Below are 20,237 nucleotides of genomic sequence, written 5' to 3'. Positions count from 1 at the left end.
CTTGCCCAGCTGCCTCCTTACCAGCTTACAGTTGACTGGTGAACAGGAAAAGACAGTGGAGGTGAGTCCCAGAGAAGGGAGGAGAACTCCTCTAAACTCCTCAGAGCCACTGAAATGCAGCTGGAGGACATGACTAGGATGAAGGATTAAAGAGAACTGGTAAATCTGGTGGGATTCTACGTTTCTAACGTGCCACCAAGAGATAGTATGTTCGACCCTAATAAAGAACACCTGTAGCTTAAAGTGTATTTTATACTTTCTCTGAAATAGTCAGAAGAAACAAAAATGAATCTCCAAGAGCAGAAATAAGCCCCAACAATGCTTATTTCCCAACCAAAAAGCTTCACAAGATTGCCTTCTCTACAAGTAGAAAACGAGAGTGTGAGTGGAAGCTGGGCTGTATGGATTTTGGCTAAGATTAAGGATTTCTGAAACTGTAAGGAAATTGACCTAGACGATTCTAACAATGTAGATCACACTAGGATTCAAATTCAAATCTCAGCTTATTAATTTTGGCATTTATCCTTGTAGATGAAGAGAATATCTGGTCCTTTGTTGTGGTATGCTATTGTTAACAATAGCAACATCAACTATTTTTATATGTGATATGTCCTCAAGAATAAGACACTAGAACCTGATCCTTTGCTATAATATTCATGAGTATAATGGCTGCATTTTATTAAAAATAGCAAACTCATGTTTAAGGTGACAGCTCCATATTGCCCTCTCGTGGTGCCCTGCTGATACATAAACCCTGGAACCCACAAGCTCAATATTGTACCAGTGCATATTTTTCTCAGATATATTATTTTGCTTTAAAGATATCTTCGCCATACATCACCAAACCTTGGTTAAAAGTTTTAAAGAAGCTCCAAAGCTAAAGATTCTTGACTCTTCCATGAGAACATGAAGCTAGAACAAAGCTGAGAATAAGTGGCGGCCAGTTCCTGCTACTTTCCATAAGTAAGATTCCACAAGGCAAGATTTCGAAACCTTTACCACCAAACTGAGGTCAAGCTCATCGCTCCACTCTGTGTGCCCACTATGGTGCTTACTTAACAGCTGTGACCTCTCTTTCCTTCTAGTACACAAATATAATAGCATTTTTATTAAAGATGGTTTGAGTCAATTCTCAACATTTTTTCCAACTTCAGAGGATGGGACTGCCTTAAGGGATAATAGAGATGAGTAAACTTAGTGAATCCTGCCTGAACTGTTTAACTTTTAGGATTACTTAATTAAACCTACATGATTTATGTACTGTTTATATTCTTACCCTCATATATTTTGATTTAAAGCAAGCTTGGCATTTTTAGAATGATCATTGTCTTGGCTTTGCTCTCCTTCTTTTCCATTTTGCTGTCTATTCCACCCTTAACTTTAGTTTTCCAAACTCATTATCTCATGCTTCCATCAGTTGGGTATTTTGATAACATACTACACTTAAAAATCTGGTTGAAAATTTCTATGTCAGTGGTCCAGGTTCTCATTATTCAACTTTTTCATTTAAACATCTTCAACATTCTTAGAAACTTGCTCAGTTGTGTCTCTGGTATGTTAGCAAAAGCAAAGAAATGTCTAGCTGTGACCATCAAGGTGTTTAAACTCTGGTCCATCTGTAAGTGACCTACAAACAAAAGGAGCCCAACTCAGTCCATATTTTAAAAGGTAGTATATCTTTTGAAAACAATAACATCCCAAACTGAATGTCGAGACTGTCCCTCTTTAACAAATGCACTGTTTCCTAACCACTTTCAGTTCCGATTTAATAAATTTAAACTACTATAACTTTCATTTCCAGAACTTTTCTTGTGCAATATAACAAAGCTTAAACAGAGAGTTGTACCATGTTGGAACCCATTCTTGCATTCCAAAACGATGGAAAAATGTATTTCTTCTTTTTGAGTCTCTTTTATAGAGCAACCAGCCTTGTTCCCCCAGCTGCACTGCCTTAAAGACTGAAACTATCTCCTGACCTAGGGAGTTCCTTGGTCTCAAATAAGACGCTTTTTCTTTTTTTTTGCTTTTTTTTAAATTCTAAGAAATCCTGCCAGGCTCAGGTTCAGTGACAGCAAGTCTGGGATCACAATTACTGCTGAGTAAGAAAAGTCTCAAATGCCTCAGAACCCAGCTCTAGGCTGCTGTTCCCGAGAAAAGGTTGCAGTAGAAAGTGACAAATGTCACTCTACAGTTGTGGGACCAACACACTGGCATTTTCTTTGAACACACACATTCTCATTCAAGTCAGACAGATGTTCTCTTACCTTCCGTGCACTTTTATGTCTGAGATTGCGTAAAAGTAGCGTGCCAAGTGTAGCTCATCTACAAATATTTCCCCAACGGCTGGTCTCAAAAGCCTTATCCTCAGGTCTGTGACTGTAAAGAAATCTCTGAGTTTCTTGGTTGTATCCAGCTGTCCGTAGAGGGAAGCCATATTGCGTAGCCATGGTCCAGCGAAAAACGCGAACCTGTCTTTGATTTCAAAGTGGATTATTTTGCTATTTGTCATATACCCCGTGGAGTACTCTTCAGTGCAAATGATTTCTAAGACCGTATGCTGTGATAAATCCTTCACGGATTTAGGATCCATGTGAAAAGCATCTAAGCAGTCTGTGGCATAATATTGATAGGGCTGCCATGTTCGTCCATAATCGAGTGATTTCTCCAGGATCATTTGGTCTGGACGCCCCGATTCAAAAGTAATAACTATGTTGTCTGTGAGCTCAATGGTTTTGCTCCAAGACAGAGTGATGTTAACCTGGAGAGGCTTGGGATACTCCTTCCAAGTAGCAGACTGCCAAAATGTGGAGGGATGTCTTCCTTCAAAATCAAACATCAGCTCAGGGGGATGCGCCAATTCAGGGGTACTTGCATCACACTCATTATTGCACATGTAGGGGTTGCCCTATGGAAGAAGAACAAAAGAAGTTGCATCAAAACACTGGTTTGACACAAGTCTTGCCATATTGCTGCTGCTGAATAAGAGGCTAGGAAAGACAGGAAGAAAATAAACCTGTGTGCAGTAATCATTTTTATTTGCCCTAACTGGATTCTCTTAACAGTTAAAAAAAAAAAAAAAAAAGAAGCAATATGGTAATTTTCCTTCCATGGGCTTTAGGAAATGAAAACAGTTTATTTATCCCATATGTGTTAGACCCATAATGTGGTCCCAGAAGCATAAAGACACTGAGCAACTGTCTAACAGCTCAATACCTTCACGTCCTCTTAGAAAGATGCTATAGAAAAGCAAGAAAACTCTTCCATGCCTCAAGGACGTTCCTCAAGAGCACAGTTCTTTAAAAAGTCATTTTTCAAGCAAAGCTTTAGAATTAGCAACGAACCGTAGATACCTGTGTCCTGTTTAGGAAACAATACCCCCATACAGCATTCAACTTCTTTTTTCTTTGCCTCAAATCCATCATACTTAACTAGGTCCCTGCTTCATAAAGCCTGCTTTTAAAGCATTTACTTTGTTCACCACAAATCATGACAATGTGGTACACTACAGGCTCTGGGGCTCAGTCCAAACACCTGCCATCATATTAGCTAAAGGCAAGGGGACTGCTCAGGAGAGACTTGGGGTGGGGGCGTGCTCCAGCTTATCAGGACAGGAGAATTCAGTACTTCATTAGAAGGGTGTTGCAAAGAGCCACAGCCACTTGATGTGTTACTCTGTGCCAGCCCATAGTCAGCTCTCCATGGATGTTAGCCGTTATTATTATTTTCCCTTTCACAAAAGCTACTTCCTTCATAGTGCATTCAAATAAGAAGCTGGAAATAAGTCACTTTGTCATAACACAAAAAGTTGTAACCCCACTTATGCTACACTAAGTGGTTGCTCTCAGCTTTCATCAGTAGATTCTACAGCACTCACGGGCTCCCTGAGTTTTGTTTATTTTCTGTTTAAGAAAACAAATGGTATCATTTAGAGTCAACTCTTCAGGTATTTCTCTAATCCTGTACTAGGTAATTATAAGCACGGATGAGTGAAAGAATCGACCGTCTGACATTTGTCCTTAGGCTTTCTCTTGTAATTACAATTAGACTTTTTTTCTTTTTCATGAACTAAGCTTTTCATCACACCTGCAGGATTCATGGGCTGGGTCTCAAATAATGAATTTACACCTTAGACATCGACGTTCAGTTACAGGGCTGACTCCTGTGAAATCTAAGATGAACAGTCGAGAACTGCTTTGCCTCCCAAGAGGCAACTTTCTCTTAACTTAGTCAGCTAATACTTTCACTCTCTCTTTCCCATTAATGCAACTGAATCCTAAAGTTGGCAACAGGTTTGGGGAACTCAAGTACAAATGAGAAGGGGCAGGATAAAGGAGAGAAGGTGCATTATTTGAGGAACAGAACTGTTTTAAAAATACATTCAAGGCATCAGTGATAATGGAAATGTTTCTGTACTTCTCTCTCGAATTTCAATTCCCTATTCCTGATCTTAGCGTCTGTGGCACTATTTATAGTATCTCCTTCAAAACGAGCTAAGGGGGGGAAATAAGTTTCTGTTCCAGGTGGAATAAATCACCAAATTTATTATTATTTAAACTCTCTTAAGCACACCAGAGAGCCAAATGCTAAGCTCTGCAAACTGGCAAAGGCTTTTTATGGAGGGCTATAAATATTGTGGAATCTGTCAGGATTTATAAATTCTACATATATGTAAATGCACATTTTACTGGAAGGGGTCAGATTTACACAAATCACACCTTCATTTGAGATTTACTGAAAAAATATGGTCACTTCAAAATCTATCAGCATGTAGCCATCTGCACAAACAATAACATTGATGCTACCACCTTCCTCCCGACAAAAGTGTCTTCATCTTAGGTTAAGGGTATCAAAACACAGGAAGACTCTGCAAGATACACTTGAAGTGAGTTATCAGACATTTATATTAAGTTATGTTGAAAGATAGTATTTCTTCGACTTCAACATGGATGCTTAGAGCTTCTCAGATGGACACAGGGTCCTGGGACAAAGGAGGAGGCACAGCAGGCTGATTCTGGGAATGGGCCTATACTAGCAAACCTGTCGTAGACAATGTGCTTGAAGCTATCTATCTAAAAAGCATTCATTCCCCCATTCAATAAAAGGTGATGACAATAACCACCATTTATTTATCACTTATGGGTCAGACACTTTACGTACATTATTCTGGATAATCCTTTTTCATCCTTACCTTACAGAAGAGAAAATTGAGGCATAGAGAAGTGTTAGGTAACTGGCCCAATGTCATACAACAAAATGAGTAAGGGGCAGAGCCAGAACCTTCTTCTGCCCCTGTCCTGACCTGTTCAACTCCCAAGTCAATGGAGTTCCCTATGATGCAACTCAGTCTTAGAAACAGGGTTGGCTAGTAGAAAGGACAGGCCTAAGATCAAATGAGTTTGGGAAACAGAGCCTAAGATCTCCTGTCTTAGAGAGCCCTAATTAGCATTATCATACATCTGAGATGCCTTGAAGTGAAGAACCCTACTTAGCTTCATGTAACACCTAGTTTCAGAAACTTGACCATGGAGCCCCTTCTTGTTTTAGTAACCCCTATTCATATACCATATAAATAGTGTCCTGGAGAGCATCCTTTGAGAGTCTCTGCTTTCGACTACTTTTAAAATTGTAAACACGTGGATCCCAAATAGCACTGCACAAGCCAAGGTTCTAGTCGTTCAGTGAAGATGTGCCCACATAAAGCACTCAGTCGCTTCTTTTGTACCGTAGGAACACTCCTCCACTGGGGCTCAGCAGGACAGCCAGCTCAGGATAAACGCTTACATTTACATCAAGTCGTAAACCATCAAAATGCACACCAGGACAAGGAGAAATCTCATTGTTATGCTCTGATGTGGTGCTTTAGGCAACTGGAAAATGAGAGAAAAGCTTCATGCATTCGATAATGATTTGTTGATGGCCTAGTATACATGAGGCACTTGTCTTGGCTCTCAAGATACAGAAGTAGACAAATCCCGGTCCTTGCTTTCAGCGGAGCTTCCATCTTAGTTGCAGGAGATGCACTAAGCAAACAACTATATAGTTTCATAATATTACATGACGATAACTGCTATGGAGAAAAATAAAGCCAATTAAAGGGGAGAACGGTGTTGGAGGAGGGATACTGATTGTAATTTTATATTGGGAGGTCAGAGCAATTCTTTTCTCGATAATGTGACATTTGAGCAGATTGAGAACAATTCCCAGTTTACACTGGCAATGATCAGAGGTTGACCAGAATGACAGTTTCCTCCTTTATCTGACTTGAATCTTAGTGATAATTTCAGCTGCATAACAATTTATTGAAATTGATGAGTAAACACATCATTTCAAATGAAAATCTACACTAAATGACTGTAGACACCAAAAAAAAGAGAAAAGATCAATCGAACTCTTCTTGTTTCCTAGTACTCCTGCTCTTTTAGGAGATTAATGATTCGATGCCCATTAACATAATTTACTGAGAGACAATGACATTGAGAGAAAATTAGCAGAGAAAAAAAAAAGATTTCATTCTGGTCCTCTGAGAGGAAACCTTCCATCTTAGGTGAGTGAGAAACAAAATAAAAGAAGAAAGCTGAAGAAGCCGAAAATCCTACCATTCTAGAAAGAGAAAGCTGGAGGAGAGATTATATGTTAAAATATTTAGTGTAAATATTTCACATGAGTGTGATTTATAATACTGTTGTTACAGAGAATTATCAATATGAAAACAATTGCTGTTAAAAGGATTAGATTAATTAAATTTCCAACTACTTCAACCCCACCCTAATCCTCTCTAATACCATCAACAATGAAATTTATATAAGAAAAATAACTTCCTCCTACTTGTGAAAACAAAGAGCGCTTCTTGCTGCTAAATCTAACAGATTCAGGCATTAGCAAGTGTAAGTAATTATTTTGTGGCCAGCAGGCAGCCTTAAATAGATCTTAATTTAAGTCCTACAAGCAACAGATCCTTAACTGATTGTCTATGGACAAAACAGAAAATATTTATGACTGTGCTGATAATATTTACACCATTAAGAGATGCCTAAATAATTAGACAGATATTGCTGCTAAATATTTTTATAACAATTAGGAGAAGATTGTGAAGCTTAATTTCATTTAAAAAATAACATTAATATTTTACCTCTGGGAGAATTGAAGTTAGCTATTAATTAGCACTTTGTAGCCAAAGTGGAATGTTATTCTTCCTTAATGTGCTTTCAGAATTTACAGAGATAAATAAAATTTGAGCCATGTTTTTATTGTTTCTATTGCAAGTGCCTTCCTCTGGCAAGTGCTACTGTGAAAAGAAAATCCTTTCACCTAAGGTCTGCTAGACCCTTCAGAGTTAAAAGAAAATCCAACTTAAGCAGTATTTGTGTAATGCGTGTGGTTCCCACCATTTTGAACTTGCCCTTCCAAGCTTTACCTATTGGCAAACTATTGGGAACGACAGTTGGAAATGTAGGGAATTCTCATGGGAGATTTGCTACTGAACTGTAAGTTACATGCCAAGCAGGCATGTATTTACAAGTGGTTGTGAAAAGCACTTGGGTCAACACAGACGACTGTGAGAAACAGTGAGACAGAACTGCCTCACACCCATTTGCATCTGGCTCATCCTTGCTTGTTTTATTGGTAAGTGACAGATAAAGAAGACACGAAGGCAAGGGAAACAGACACAAAATTCTAAGATAGCACTCTCGACCTGTTCCCACTGTGACTTCTAAATAGACAACACTATGGCTTTGCCAATGCAAGGCTTTAAAAGGGTGAAGAAACTGGAAGCACTGTATACTACTCATTTCTCAGGGACACGAAACATGAGCACCATGCTTTAACTACTAGGCTGGGCTATCATCTTGAGGAGATGGCTTCCTTTTCTCCTCTTTCACTACAGCTCCTTGAGAGCCAACCAGGAACAGTTTCTGGAAGGCTGCTGATTGTCCTCCCTATATCAGAGAAGTAATTTTTGGTGGGAGGGACCCTATTCTCATCCCCTTCTTGCAACTTCTTGGTTGCTCCTTTCCTGAAGTCCTTCTGCTCCTGGATTCTTGCTCGGCTATAACATGGGAAGGCCCCTCCTTTATGACTTTTCTGAAGACACTCAGTCTACTCTGAACTGGCAGCTGATGTTCATCAGTCATGCTGAGGTGCCCCCGTCAGATCTTATAGCTTGGTTATTAGCATAGAGAGGAGAGAGAGAAATCAGAACCAGAGGTTAGTACAATCCAAGATTGCGAACATCTTTTCCAGAAATCTGAAAGATAAGTGTCAGCACTACTAATACTGACAGTATGTTTCCAGTTGTCTGTTGTCCCTTTGGACATAAAGAGCAGCAATCTCTATAAATGGTAGTGCAATCTTACTTATAACCTGCCCTGTTAATTGGCATGTTGGGTCCCAACATCGGGTATACACATTCTAACTAAATAGTCTGAATACTATGGGATTGTCCCAACTTCAGATATTCTGAATCTGCTGTGAAAAAAGTACTTATATATTTGTCAGAGCATGAGTCTCAAATTTTAGTTTGGGAAATATGGCCACTCTAAGAATAACAGAGGATAAAGAGTTTTGTTCTTGTAACTCCAGAGTTAAAAACCAATTGCTCTGTTTCCTAATGGAACCCCTTGTTCATCACAAAGATTTCTCCCCATCATAGATACAGGCTTAAGACCTGATTGAAGCTGTTGCTTGTTTCAATCTGCTCCCTGACAATACTAACACTGTGTGGACTTTTTTACTCAGGAGTAAAGACAGGAGGGCTTAACCTTTCCACAATGAGAATACCGGAAACCATATCACAGATTATGGGCCTCAGTAGACACCTGTGTAAATCCCCCAGAGGATTATGGTTAGGATTTTCAAACTGGTGAAGGCTACAGAGGTCAAGAAGACTAAGCTTCTAACAAGGAGCCAAATACATTCTCAAGCCACAAAAATGGATTCCTATATAGCAATTTAAATCATTACTTTGCATCAATTAAAGCAGAAATAAATATGAATGGAATCAAGTGGGTTTTACAGTGAATGTATACAGAAAAACATTTTACTAAGGTGACATTATTATAATTGGTAGAGAAATTACTTTTCAAATTTTATTTTCTTAAAAAACATCGCTCAAAGACTTTGGTACAGTATTTTGCCTTATGGATAGTCTGAAAATAGACCAGAACGCAGGCACTTAAATATTAATAACACAAAGCTGAAGTGTGCTGTCAGTATTTTAAGTTAAAGTAACTTGAAGGGAGTTTAAAGATCATGAAGGTGAGCACCTTCTGAGTCCTGATACCATCACGCCTTCTAAGAGTTGATTTGAGAATTTTGGATCCTGAAAGTTCTGCCTTGATTCTCAAAAACTGGTTACTTCTCTCACACGAGAAAGCAAGTCCAAGACCCACTTGAAGTCCATTTTCTGAAAGCCACCAGTTTTAAGAGAGTATAGGAAGACCAAAGCATCCTCTGCTGAAGTAATCACTTAATCAGGAGAGGCACGAAGAGAACGTCCTAATGTGGCACTTTCTGAGTGATTCGTTTCTGGTGAGCCTGTTCTGATTTCTCATACTCCTTACTTCTTTTAAACTTCTCTCTTCCAAACTCATTAGCTGTTTACTGGATACCTACTATGTTAAAAACATTGGGAAGAACACAGAAATAATAGAACAAAATATTTGCAATTTACTAGCGGAGTTTAGATCTCTGCGAACAACAATCACATGTTTCTCAAATTGGTACTCATGCTCCTAGAGAGAGCACTGGGTGTCCTTGAGGGTAGACGGAGTAAGCAGCAACAGTGTGCAACTTCTTAGAGTGTCCCTTTCACCCCTTGGTACATAATTAAACACATTTTTATATTAAAAACAAACAGACATTTTATGGAGTAAAACGCAAAAAAATTTGCAAGCATTTTTAAGAAAAAAACATAAAGACATTTCATGCATGGGGCACATTTGGAGGGATGTGTCAAAACTCACTGAACGAGAGTATAAAGGAGGAGAAGTCTGGGGGGCTTGGCTTGGTGATAATTTCTTCCATTCCATCACCTTTCCTGCTCATGATACTTCATCCAAACCACCCTGGAATGTTTGCAGCAACACCAGCCTTAGCAAGACTGAGAATTGTGAGTTAAACCATCCTAGCATCAAATTCCAGCCTGACAATATTTGCTGCATTCCACCCCTATGGCAATCTGGGTGGCATGCTCCATTAACTAACATCTCCATATTAAAAAAAAAAAAAAAAGTGAATTTGTTATCCTCCTTCCACCTAGTTGTAATATATACCATGTATTGCAGTGGTACGTAAACTTTAAGGTGCATAAGAAATAGCTGGTGAGTTCCGTCCCCACCCATGAGGAATTTTGTTTCAATAGATTGAGTTGAACCCAGAAATTTAATAAGTACCCTTGATAATTCTGATGAAGATACTCTCTAGATCACACTTTGATAAACACTGGTGTATTGATGAAGAACCAAGGCTCTGGGTTAGATCTGCCTAGGATTCAACTCCGGTTCCACCACTTAGCTATTACGTAATTCTGGGCAAGCTACTTCACTTTTTGCGCCTTCACTGCTCCTTATTTAAAGTCCATCTAACACTATGTACTTCATGACGTTAATCCGAGATAAAATTACATAATGCATGATAAGTGTTTAGCATCTCCTTGGCATGCAGTAAGTGCTCAATAATCAGTAGTTAGTAGTAAAAATTCTCTTCTTCCTGTTTTCCTTGACTTTGAGAATGACACCAAATTATTCCATTTTCCAAGCAAGAAACCTGGAAATCATTTTATATTCTTTCTTTTTCCTCAATCTGTTCACCAACCAAGTTCTGTGGATGCAACTCCTCACCACAGGTTTGTTCACACCGCCAGTGCTTTCCTTAGTTTTTTAATATTTTAAAAAATATTTTTCTCCTGAATTACTCTAACGGCCTCTTAAATGATCTCTATCCATATTATATCGTTCTCTTACAATCTCTTCTCTACATAGGTGCTACAGTGATCCTTCTAAAATCCAAATCTAACTGTATCATGCCCTCTCTTAAAGCTCTTTAATGATTTCTCGTTACCTTCAGGAGTACAGTTCAAATCCCTTACCCCAGTTTGCAAGATCCTTCAAGATCCGGCCTCTGTGCTTTTTGCTTTTTTCATACTTCATGAGTCAGTCGTACCAACCCATGAGTGTATGTGTGTGTGTATATATATGTAGATGCACCATTCGGTGGACCACAGTGGACCACGTGCATTATCATGCAACTCATCGCGCTAAATTCCAGTTGTTTATTTTCATGTCTCCCTCACTACAGTTCTATGAACAGAAGAACTGGCACATAATATGTGTGCAACAAAAATTTATAGGTATAAAAAAGTAAAAAGGAGGAAAACATGAAGGCAGGGAGAAAAAGAGGACAAATTAAGTAGGTTTTAAAGCACAGAATAGGATGGGAAGGATTTGTCCATAGGTTGGCAATTGAGATCAAATAGATAACCAAGTTTAAAGAACTACTCAGATCCCTAAATTGTAGATGGAATTTGTATGATGTAATACATTGTATAAAACAAAATAAAACCAAACAAAAAACAAGAAGTCCAACTCCAATTGCAGAATGCCTGTGTGGGTGATTGACATAGTTACTGGGACTTCTGGTGAGGTTGGAGGACAAAGACAAATGGCACCAACTGCAATTATGTCCCAGTCCTTTCCTGGTGTTCATTTTATCTTCATTTTTCTCCATCAGTCAGAGGAGTATTTCTTCTAGTGGTTTCAGAGCTGAAGATCTCTTTTCCTCATCCTGTCTTGCCTTACTCATCCAACCCACAGCATCCTTCTGAGTTTACAGGAGTAGCTGAACACCAAGAATTTGACTGGTTCTTAGGTAATTATGGAGAACTAAATAAAAATTGAGGGAAGAAGCCATGAATGAGGTGGTTGTGATTTTATAACGCCCAGCATGGAAGTGCCTCAGTGGTGCAAATCCTTGAAAAATGTAAGATGTGGTAAGGTTGAAATGGGTGGAGAACAAGGAAGCAGACACATTTTGCTGGAAAAGAAGGAAGTGATCTTTGTTTATCATGCTAAAGCTTAAATGGGTATTCTAATTGCAGAGATTCTGAAAATTCTACCTGGGTCCAGAGTTTGATTCATTAGGAAGCTAATGAAGCTTACACCTCAGAGACCCTCAATTACACAAGCTGCTTCTCAGGCCTTGTACCTAATTTTGTGTTTGTAGGTTTGCATTTCTTTTTTTAAAAGAGGGCCTCCAGAACTATCTGGGCTCTAGGTTCACAAAGTCTGGTCTTGCCAGTGTCTGGGACGTCGGCAGTGTATTTTAGAGCCCGCTGAAGTAAAATGATTCTTCTTTCTTCCTTCTTGTTCCTTCTTTTCAGTTGATTTCATTCCTTGTTTTCTTCTAGGATGTCCTATTCCGAGCATTTCCACATTGAAATACATTTTCTCTAAACCCAATTTTCTTGCCTAAGTTCATACCTGATGTATCTTTATATAATATAGATATAATATACCAATATTTATTATATCAATATTTCATTAAAATGTGAATGTATTTTTTTCAGATCAACAGATACATAATTCTTTTGGTGAATTACCAATCATAAATATAATCTTCATTTTTTGTGAGGTTGGAATGGCTGTTGGTCTACCAGAACCACCATCATGAACCAAAGTAAATTAAATGACAAAAAACATTAAGCAGTTATCATGTGCCAAGCATTATGCTTGATGTGATAGATTAGTTTACAATGAGGTTGATTCTTCCTTATCAGCTACAATGTACTAGCAAGACAAAATTGAGAAAGATGTGTCTTTTGGAAAATAAGAAAATGTCCTCTAGAGGGCTATTTTGGGTAGGTTATATAGAAATGAATTGTCTAATTTGCAGACACTATGTGCAAGCATTTATTGTTAAAGAGAGGTATGAAAGTTAGAAAGTCATTAGGAAAGAGTTAGAGGAGGCAGAGTCTTGGCTTTCCAAGTTGTCTCAGGTTTGCACAGGTGAGAAGACATTCTCATTTTGGAACGGAGAAGGGGTCAGTGATCACTGAACACCTTTTATGGTTAAGAATTGTGAGAGGGGCTTTATATTTGTCATTTCATTTAATCCTTACAATTCCCTATGAGGGAAATAAATTATTCTACTTTTACAGATGAAGAAACTAAGGTTCAGGTATGTCATAGAACCTATATAAGATAAATGTTTGTAAAGATGAAAATGAACCTAATGTTTGGGAGGCCAGAGGGTGGGCTGTGAGGTAGTGGGAGATAAGTTTAACTACAGAATGTGAAGGTGATTTTAGAGAGCACTGAAAGCTGAATAGAAGTGTTTGGGTTTGATTAACTGGAGAACAGAAAGTCATTTACGGTTTTTACGGCAGATGTCTCATTCACAGTTAGCTTTCTTCATTGGTTTTACAGATTCCATTCTAGGGAAAACAAAAGGTTCAAGTTGAGTCCAATATTAGGAGTCATTTCAATCAAGTCACGAAGAAGAATCAAAAAGCAAGATTCGGTTAGGATTCTAGGAGTGGGCACACAAATAATCCCTGATGTATCTTATCCATCTTCAAATGCAGCACAATTCCTGGCACAGTAGATGGTCAACAAATGATGAGGAAACGAATGTAAAGCAAGTTGTTTCCGCAATCAGCTTTTCTGTTTAACAAAATATAAAAATTCTCAACAACTGAAGAAGCAATTATATGTCTTCTAACTCAACTCTCTCTCTGCTATATGAACTGCTTCTGGTATATCAGGCAAAGAAGAACATTACCTTTCTCTTTTCTCTTTATTTAGAGAAATACTGCCCAAATCTCAAACATTAGTTCATACTTCACTTACAAATCACAAGATCTCACTGGGAAGCCAGAAAGGGTCCAGAACTGGCCTAGAGCCTGGTCAGTCTATTTTCACTAACGTGTAGGACAGGGACTGAGACATCTTTAGAAACAAGTGGAATGTCATGATGACTGCAGTGCAAGACATAAAGAAAGGGGGATGGACTGCAGACAGGGAAGCAAGCTAGGAGGTAGCTTTAAGAATCTAGGTGTGAGAACAAGGAGCTGGACTAAATTGAATAGAAAGGTGATGGAAGATTTGGTGGGCATTAGACTGACTGGAAGTGGAGAACAAAGTAAAAGAAAGAATCAATGGTGACACCAAGATTTAATGCCTAGAAGACAGTGAAAATGGTGGTGATGAGGTTCCCATCTGACACCAGCAGAAGGTTGGGACCCCTTTACTGCCCAATCCCAGCAGAGTTCTTTCTGCAAAATGTTAGTTTGATATCTATCCAGTGTAACTGAAAATCAAGAAAATGCCAGAGATTCAATTCACAATGTACAGCAAAACATTTTCAAGTCCTCCATCCTCATTTCTCCCACAAACATAATTAATGATCTCCAGACCTTTCCTTCCTCATTCCAAGCTCCCATTAACTCAACCCCAAACGTGGCCTAGCCTTCCTTACATCTCTCAGTTTCTCCCCATTCCTCTCTTTATCTTCTCTTAGTCACTGTCTATCTATTTCATAACAAATCCAGTTAGTCTCTCGGGTTTCTTCAAATATCCTCCTTACACATTACTCTAGTTTATAAAATAAAAGCCCAAGAGCCTAGAGGGCAAAACAGAATCTTCAGGAGCCAGTGCAAGAAGCTGTAAACATTCTTAAGGAGCTAAGCAGACCCAATCATATTTTCAACAAGAAGCTACAGCTGGGAGTGGAACCTAAGGAATGAATAGGTGTGTTACTCTCCTCAAAGTAGTCACAAGAGAGTAAAAGGCTGAGTACAAATGAAATAGAAAGAACTGGAGTGGAAGAGTGAACCAGGGTAAGTGTTAGAGGGTAAACTGAAACCAGTAAAAATAGGAGCAGGTTAGGAATAAGTTAAAGATAAGCCTTGTTAGCTGCAAACTAGTGATGCATGGGGCTATTAGTGCTGGACAAAGATGGAATCATCATTTGCAAACTTGGACAATTGAAACAAATAGTTATTCTATCAAGGAGCATTCATCTCTCCTGTAGTGAAGAAGAGAACAGAACTGCTCTTCTCAGGATTTGCATCCCAACCCCACGTGAATTGTTTTCTGGGTTTTTTAAAATATTTTTTTTATTGCTTTTTCTCCCCGAGTCCCCCCAGTACATAGTTGTATATTTTAGTTGTGGGTCCTTCTAGTTGTGGCATCTGGGACGCCGCCTCAACATGGCCTAATGAGCGGTGCCATGTCCACGTCCTGGATCCGAACCAGTGAAACCCTGGGCCACCAAAGCGGAGTGGGCGAACTTAACCACTTGGCCACCGGCCGGCCCCTCCATGTGAATTCTTTTATGCCTCAGATTTCTCATCTATGTAATGGGAATAAGACGGTACACTTTCATAGCATTTTTGTGAAAATTAAATGACTTAATACGTAAAAAGAGCTTAGCATGGCGCCTGGCACATGGTAAGACCTCAATAAATGTCAGCAATTACTATTATCATCATCATTGTCATCACTATTATTCCTATTCTTAACTATGAACTTTCCAACTTGTCATCTCATAACAGCCTCCTTTTCAGGGTCTAGTGTGCGACCAAACAGTTCAGCACTCAGTTTTTCAAAGCGGGCCAATAAAACCGAGGTGTGAAAGTTAATTTCTTCATAGATTTCATAGAAGAAGTCAATCTCTTGGAGATCCAAATGCAGAAATAGCATTCCAATTATTTATGGTATAACTGTACAAGGTCGTTGGGTGCCCTTTGTGGAAAAATATAAAAAATCCCCAGATGGTTTTTGCTGAACACCAAAACTATTTCCCAGGATCAAACCTGTTTTGGTAGCTATGGCCAATCTAGAAAAAAACACAATCCTCTCCCCCAACCAGCCAACACAGAATTCAGCGTAACTAAAATCCACACGGGAAGAGATCAAACCTGAGACTAAATTTGCACTCTTGAATTTATGAGCAAAATCAACTTGGCGAAACTATCAAACTTTTCTCCTGAGCCTCTGCTGGCTCAAGTTTACAGCAGAGACTACATCTCACTCTCGGGTAAAGATGAAAGTAGCTAATACATTAGAAAAAAAACCCCACAGAAACTGAAATATAGTTGGCAATATAAATTCATTCAATCAATTTTCCACTTCCATTCTCTTTTCCTTTTAACAGTTCACATCTATGTTTTCCAATATGGTAGCCACAAGCCACATGTGGTTATTAATTGCTCGAAATGTAACTACTCTGAAACGAGTGTGGTGTACATAAATCACACACCGAATTTCAAAGACTTAGTACAAAAAGAAAAGAATGTAAAATATCTCATTAGTAACTTTATACTGATACATATTGAAATGATAATATTTTGGACATATTAGGTTAGATAAAACATATTATTAAAATTATTTTTACCATTTTTTTACCATTGTTAAATTTAAAATTACTTATATGAATACATTATATTTTTATTTGACAATACTGGTTTAAACAATCAACCAGATGTGATTAAAGAAACAACTATTTGGTGAGTGAACGTTCATAGTAGTACTTTCTATTTCTCAAAGCCTAGATTGAAATGACCTTTGCCATCAGTGCCAATAACCACTTGAGGTCCTTGATGGGTTTGCTTTGGTCAGGAGTCCGAGGAAAGGGGATAAGCATACCTACACACACACACACACACACACACACACACACACACACACACACACAAATAACAATAATGACAAAATGCAACATGAATATGGAAGGCATGGAAAACAAAGACTGACCAGCTAGTGAAAACAAAGCCTAAGATGAGAAGCAGAGTGCTAATGAGTCTTTGAAGATTTATCTGAGCCTTGTGTTTTTCATGGTTGGGAAGGGAGATCAGCCACAAGGAGCAAAAAATTCTTCAAAAATGAAATGAAAAAGAATATGGACCGGATGGCCCCAAATCAAACTGCAACAGGATGCATTTATGTGCCTCCAGAAAGGTAATTAGAAATTCTTCAGCCCCAATATTAATAATTTATCTCAGAATTTAGGTATAGAGGATGCCAGTAGAGAATTTAGGGTACTCTTTCTGGAGGAACCTCTTCTGGACCAACCCTATACGGAATTAATCGACTCCCCTAGAAGAAGAAAGAGTCCATATATTTGCTCATAAGTGTGAAAATACCGTTTAGGGGGCTGGCCCCGTGGTCAAGTGGTTAAGTTTGCCCGCTCCGCTGCAGGCAGCCCAGTATTTCGTTGGTTCGAATCCTGGGCGCGGACATGGCACTGCTCATCAAACCATGCTGAGGCAGCGTCCCAAATGCCACAACTAGAAAGACCCACAACGAAGAATATACAACTATGTACCAGGGGGCTTTGGGGAGAAAAAGGAAAAAAAAATAAAATAAAATCTTTAAAAAAAAAAAGAAAATACCGTTTAGTTAGAGCTGGTCTTATCGGCAGCTTACAATCCATATTTGATGTCACATATATAATTTAGGGCACTCTAGATATTTGAATGTGCGTACAAGGAGAGAAATAAAAATTTAATTTGACCTCCAAGAAAATGAAAACGCAATTCATATCCTAGAGAATAATAATAAAAAAAATCTTATAAAATGCCAGGAGGAAAAAAAGAAGTAATGTGTGATCAATAGTGCCAGATACTTGAGAGAAGATAAGGAGGAAGAAAAATCTTTTGATTTGTCTTGAAAGTGGCTGTCAATGACCTTGGGAATAGTTGTCATAACAGAGTGTTGAGGCAGACACCATTTTACTTGAAAATGGTGGAATGATTAAAAAAAATGAGAGGCAGGAATTCAAAACACTCATTGGAGAAGTCTGAAAATGAAAGCAAGGAAAATGGGATAGTAGTTTAAATGGGGAAGAGAATCAAGTAATGCACTTTTAAGAATGATCAATGTTTGATGGCAGAGTGCAAAGAAATGTAGTAGAAAAGAAAAGGATAAATGCACTCATGAAAGAAAGGTTAAGTGTGGGACTAAGTTGTTAGTATCTGTACTGTAATTTTGGAAACACAGGATGTATTCTCAATGTAAAAACTCTCTTATTTATTGGTTAAATCTTTTTAGTTAGTAGCCAGGATGCTCTATGACTAAAATTATTGGATAAATGCCTCCTTTGTTCCTCACCTTCTAATTTCATTAATCTGCTGTGGTTAACTCTCACTAACACGAACCAATATAAGGATTGATTTTAGGCAATTTCAGATCTTCCTCAATATTAGTTCAGAACCATATCAGTGGAAAATCTACTTGTCCTGAATGGATTGCACTGGTCTACTTAAGTGATTTCAGAACTGGGAAGTCAGAAAATATTGAATTTTAAATATTAGATTATTTTATATTGGACTTTGGATCTAATATTAGATATTAAAGTGTAAAATCATATTGTCCTTATTACTAGACTGCTTTTTTATCTTGCTGCAGAGTCAGTATTGTTTTAGTACAGTGTTTGATGGTTCATGAGGCTACAGGGTGAGGGAAAATATTTACCCTACTTATTGAATGGTGGACAGCCCAAGCTTTAAAATAAATGTTACCAAACTTTAAATGCAGTAATTTAGTAACGTATGATGGCCAAATCATATTTCACTGTTGTAGCAAAAGAAATATCAAAGAAAATGAAACAAATACCAAGCTGATCTAAAGAAGTGACGAATACGTTTGTGAGTCACCTGTGGTATTGCCTTCAAAAAGAAACCTTCCACCAAGAGAAACTGCCTCTGTACAGTCTGGTATGTTGACACCATAAAAATGGTAGTAAACAAAAACAAATGGAGGGGATAATTAGGAGCATCCAAACTTATAAGACCAAAGTGGGTCAACGCTATTTTTCAAGTGTGCTATTTTGACATACGCTAAGAATGATCAGTAATGAGCAATACTGAAAGAAATATAAAGCCAAGAACAAAATGTGCAGTTTGGGACCCTTAGATGAAAAACATATATTTGATTTATATTGAACTACAAAAAAGGCCAATGTTTTTCCAGAAAAATGCTTAATGCTTCTTCTTAAAATAACAACAATAATAATAAAAGCTGATATTTATTGCGTACCTATTATGTTCCAGGACTGTTGTAAGTACTCAATTCCAAGTGCTTTACATGCGTTAAATCAATTGATTCTCAAATCAAACAAACCAACCAATCCCATGAGGAATATACTGTTATTATTTGAATTTTGCAGATGAGGAAACTGAGAGTTAAGACACTTGTCAAGTTGTCCTGGCTACTAGTGGCAGAATGTAGATAGAACCAAATCTAAGGATTTTTTATGACCAAAATATTAGTACACCACAGTAGTTCCTAAACAAAACCCAGCTGATGTTTTACTTTGTTTGAGTCCCTGATAAGCATATTCTCTGCATAGCAGGAGTTTAAAATATTTTTCTTGAGATGGTCAGGTGCCAGGCAGGTTAGCAGTTGTCAGTGGAGTATAAAGTGGGGACGGGGTCGTAGGAATAAGAAGGTTATCAGAATAGGTATTCTTATACATGATCAAGATGAAGCAGGAAGAGCGAATTTGTGGTGAGTCTCAAATTGTGGAGTAGACCTGTTTTAAATCCTTTTACCTAAGACCAAGATTCCTCCTAGAAACTGGAGTGAAGCTCGGCTGGCAAGTTTTGTCTAAAGCCAAGATACACCAGTTGCCTGGATAAGAGGAGAGCTGGGGCTGAGACCCAAACAGGATTTATTCAAAAAGATATTAGGTTCTGGGTGCAAAGGGGAGGACGCGGTCCTAGGAAAGAAAGGAAGAGTCAGTGAGATGAAAGGCTTGTAATACAAAGAGACTAGGAATTGGTGACCAGGGCTTTCTTGGGATTACATGGAAACTCTACACAAAGAGCTGGCAAATAGCAAGTGAAGACGATTTTCAGAAAACGTGAATAGAGCAGGATTTCCTAAAAGAATCTTGGAGAACTTTACTGGCCCTATAGCTGCTTTCCCTCATAAGGATTCACAGTGGGATTCTGTATTAAAGATGAGAAGTCACATGGCAAGGAAACCTATCTAGTTTTAAGCTAGCACTCCTCAAACTTACTTGACAATTAAACCGTTTCTCATATTTATTAAAATGACACTGAGCTGGTGTTGCATAGATAGACTTTGGGAAACACTGGGGTGCATGCAGTTAAGAGGAGGGCATGAAGTAGGCCATTAGGGGAGTTCAAGAGAATATCAGAACATCTGTTTCTACTTGTGTTATCCCATCCTTGAAAATGTCTTATTTTGATATGTTTTATAATGTACAAAGCATAT

The 20,237-nt window shown here is 38.3% G+C and overlaps 1 protein-coding gene across 9 annotated transcripts in view; it reads right to left on the bottom strand.

Annotated features, from left to right (window-relative positions):
- NTNG1 (netrin G1) overlaps nucleotides 1-20,237 on the bottom strand; it is a 311,502-nt gene that overhangs the window by 145,801 nt on the left and 145,464 nt on the right. For all 9 annotated transcript variants that reach the window (XM_070486944.1, XM_070486947.1, XM_070486948.1 and 6 more), the window contains exon 3: nucleotides 2,265-2,905. In XM_070486944.1, the coding sequence (XP_070343045.1) occupies nucleotides 2,265-2,905 (641 nt within the window). The remainder of the gene's footprint in view (nucleotides 1-2,264; nucleotides 2,906-20,237) is intronic.

Source organism: Equus asinus, chromosome 16 (genome assembly GCF_041296235.1).
Source record: "Equus asinus isolate D_3611 breed Donkey chromosome 16, EquAss-T2T_v2, whole genome shotgun sequence".
Classification (NCBI taxonomy): Eukaryota; Metazoa; Chordata; class Mammalia; order Perissodactyla; family Equidae; genus Equus; species Equus asinus.
Note: the sequence above shows the minus strand (reverse complement) of the source record. Positions and strands in the feature narration are given on the sequence as shown.